This window comes from Corvus brachyrhynchos, unplaced genomic scaffold (assembly GCF_000691975.1).
Source record: "Corvus brachyrhynchos isolate BGI_N302 unplaced genomic scaffold, ASM69197v1 scaffold182, whole genome shotgun sequence".
NCBI classification, from domain to species: domain Eukaryota; kingdom Metazoa; phylum Chordata; class Aves; order Passeriformes; family Corvidae; genus Corvus; species Corvus brachyrhynchos.
Window position 1 is genome coordinate 347,004 of NW_008236807.1, and position 2,817 is coordinate 349,820.

Here is a 2,817-nt window from a genome sequence, read left to right on the forward strand (position 1 = left end):
CTCGGATTTCCCGTCGACATCCGCGTGCCCTTCCCCAGCCTGCAGCCCGTCAAAGCCCACCTGGAGGCCAGTGGAGTCTCCTATTCCATCCTGATCGAGGACGTGCAGGTCAGTGGTGCCACAGGGGAGGCAAGGGAGAGGTGGGATCCCACCCTGTGGGAATGAGGCTCATCCCGCCCCGTGTCCCACAGGCCCTGGTGGATAAAGAGCAGATGGAGATGCTCCGGAGCAGCCGCCAGCTGCTGCTCAACACCAACACCTTCAACTACGAGGCCTACCACACCCTGGATGAGGTGGGAAAGCACAAGATTAGAGGCATTTTTGGGGGAAAAGTTTACTCCTGGCAAAGCCCTGCTGCTCCACGTGCAGCAAGGGCAGGGGGTGAGCTGGCAGTGACCCCCACATCCCTCCTTCCCAGATCTACAATTTCATGGACCTGCTGGTGGCCGAGAACCCCAACCTGGTGAGCAAGCTGGAGATCGGCCGCTCGACTGAGAACCGTCCCCTCTACGTGCTCAAGGTGAGGATTTGGGGATCGTGATCCAGAGGGGAAAGTGGTGGGACAGGGACAAAGCCAACCCCTCCCCTCTCTGCTCTCCCAGTTCAGCACAGGGGGCACAAACCGCCCGGCCGTCTGGATCGACACCGGGATCCACTCCCGCGAGTGGGTGACACAGGCCAGCGGCGTCTGGTTTGCCAAGAAGGTACTGACACATGCCAGGCACGACTTCCGCCCCAAAGGGCCACAGGGTCCTCAGGAACCGTGGGATCCAGGTGGGTGATCCCCCAGGGAGGACAGGGAGCTCCAAACCTCCATCCTCTCTAGATTGTCCAGGATCACGCGAATAATGAAGGTGTGGCCTCCATCCTGGAGACGATGGACATCTTCCTGGAGATCGTCACCAACCCCGATGGCTTTGCCTTCACCCATAGCCAGGTACCGCCCCGGATTTCCTCTCCCTGGTTCCTACAGCCGCGCTGGATGGGGCTGGGGAGCAGGCTTTGGGGTGCTGCACATCCCTGAGAGGGCAAAGCCTCCTCATCCACATTTCCATGGGATGGGAATGGGACCACCACGAGCTGTGGAGCTCCAGCCCCGGGCACCAGCTGAGGTGGCTCTGCCCTTCCAGAACCGCATGTGGCGCAAGACCAGGTCCAAGCACGCGGGCTCCATCTGTGTCGGAGTGGACCCCAACCGCAACTGGGATGCAGGTTTTGGAGGTCAGAGCTCTCCCCTTGCCCCTGGGGAGCGTTTCCACTCTCCAGGTGGAGGCTCCGAGGGCATTTCTGACTCAAAGATCCATTGATGTCCCCTGGGAAAGAGGTGGGATTTGCTCTCTGCGGCAGAGCCGAGGGTTTGGGCTCCACCAGGGCTTTGATGTCCCCCGGTGACAAATGACAGTCACCATACAAATCTCTAGGAGGAGCCCCAGGAGCATTCCTTGATCACCACCAAGCATCTGAGGGGTGGGGCTTGGAAGTTCCCAAATTCCCACTGTTTTCACCATCCTCTCTTCCACAGAGGCCGGAGCCAGCGGAAACTCCTGCTCGGAGACGTACCACGGACCCTACCCCAACTCGGAGCCAGAGGTGAAATCCATCGTGGACTTTGTGAAGAGCCACGGGAACATCAAGGCTTTCGTCTCCATCCACAGCTATTCCCAGCTCCTGCTCTATCCCTACGGCTACACCGAAACCCCAGTGCCGGACCAGCAGGAACTGGTGAGGCCCACGTGGTTTGTGGGGTTGGGATGGGGTGGAGCTGCTCTTCTGCCATTCCAAGGAGGAGCCACCTCCATCCTGCATCCACTGGGAAGCTGGGAGGAGCTTTGCATCCCTTTTGCACCTGGAAAAAAGCTGTATCCCACAGGTTTTTCCTTTCTTTGGCTCATCTTTCCTCCTTCCCTCTATTCCCAGCACGAGGTTTCCGCCAAGGCCGTGGCAGCTCTGTCCTCCCTGTACGGCACCAAGTACAAGTACGGCAGCATCATCACCACCATCTGTAAGTTCTGGGGGCAGCCACGGCTCCCCCAAAACCCCCAAATCCCAAAATCATCCCTCACACCGTGGCTTGGCCAAATATCCCATGGAATTCCCGCACGAAGTGATTGAGGCTCCAAATCCCTCCTGTTTTTTCCTCCCTCAGACAGAGCGAGTGGAGGAACCATTGACTGGACCTACAACCAAGGGATTAAATATTCCTTCACCTTCGAGCTGCGGGATACGGGGCGCTACGGATTCCTGCTTCCCGCCAAACAGATCGTTCCCACCGCCGAGGAGACCTGGCTGGCGCTGAAGGTCATCATGGAGCACACCCGGGACAACATGTACTGAGCTGGGATCAGGGCTGGAGCAGCTGGAGAGGGGGAAGAAGGCAATAAATAAATGGAAAGAAGGATGAGAAAAGCCTGTGGTTGTTTTCCCTTTTTCCCAAATCGGGTGGAAAAGCCCTTTCGGAGCCGCAGTCGGTGCCAGCACAAACAGGGTGTGCTGGGCTGGTGGCCTGGAAAGGGAATTGATTGAAAGGGCATGAAAATAGCAGGAACAAAACGAAGGGAAGGTGGTGGTTTTCTCTCTGTTCTGGCAGAGCATGGAAAGGGAACTGGGCTCTGGGACATGAGGTCAGTGGGATTTATTGGGGCTCCAGGAGAGCTGCAGAGGGACTGGGGACAAGGGCTGGAGGGACAGGAGCCAGGGAATGGCTTCCCAGTGCCAGAGGGCAGGGCTGGATGGGAGATTGGGAATTGGGAATTGCTGGCTGGGAGGGTGGGCAGGGGCTGGGCTGGAATTCCCAGAGCAGCTGGGGCTGCCCCTGGA

The 2,817-nt window shown here is 58.5% G+C and overlaps 1 protein-coding gene across 1 annotated transcript in view; it reads left to right on the forward strand.

Annotated features, from left to right (window-relative positions):
- LOC103611347 (carboxypeptidase A1-like) overlaps nucleotides 1–2,409 on the forward strand; it is a 3,674-nt gene extending 1,265 nt beyond the window's left edge. The window contains exons 4-12 of the mRNA XM_008628850.2: nucleotides 5–108; nucleotides 192–293; nucleotides 419–520; nucleotides 603–704; nucleotides 827–937; nucleotides 1,131–1,221; nucleotides 1,523–1,722; nucleotides 1,918–2,002; nucleotides 2,147–2,409. Of these exons, the coding sequence (XP_008627072.2) occupies nucleotides 5–108; nucleotides 192–293; nucleotides 419–520; nucleotides 603–704; nucleotides 827–937; nucleotides 1,131–1,221; nucleotides 1,523–1,722; nucleotides 1,918–2,002; nucleotides 2,147–2,334 (1,085 nt within the window). The 3' untranslated portion in view covers nucleotides 2,335–2,409. The remainder of the gene's footprint in view (nucleotides 1–4; nucleotides 109–191; nucleotides 294–418; nucleotides 521–602; nucleotides 705–826; nucleotides 938–1,130; nucleotides 1,222–1,522; nucleotides 1,723–1,917; nucleotides 2,003–2,146) is intronic.
- The last annotated feature ends 408 nt before the right edge of the window (nucleotides 2,410–2,817 follow it).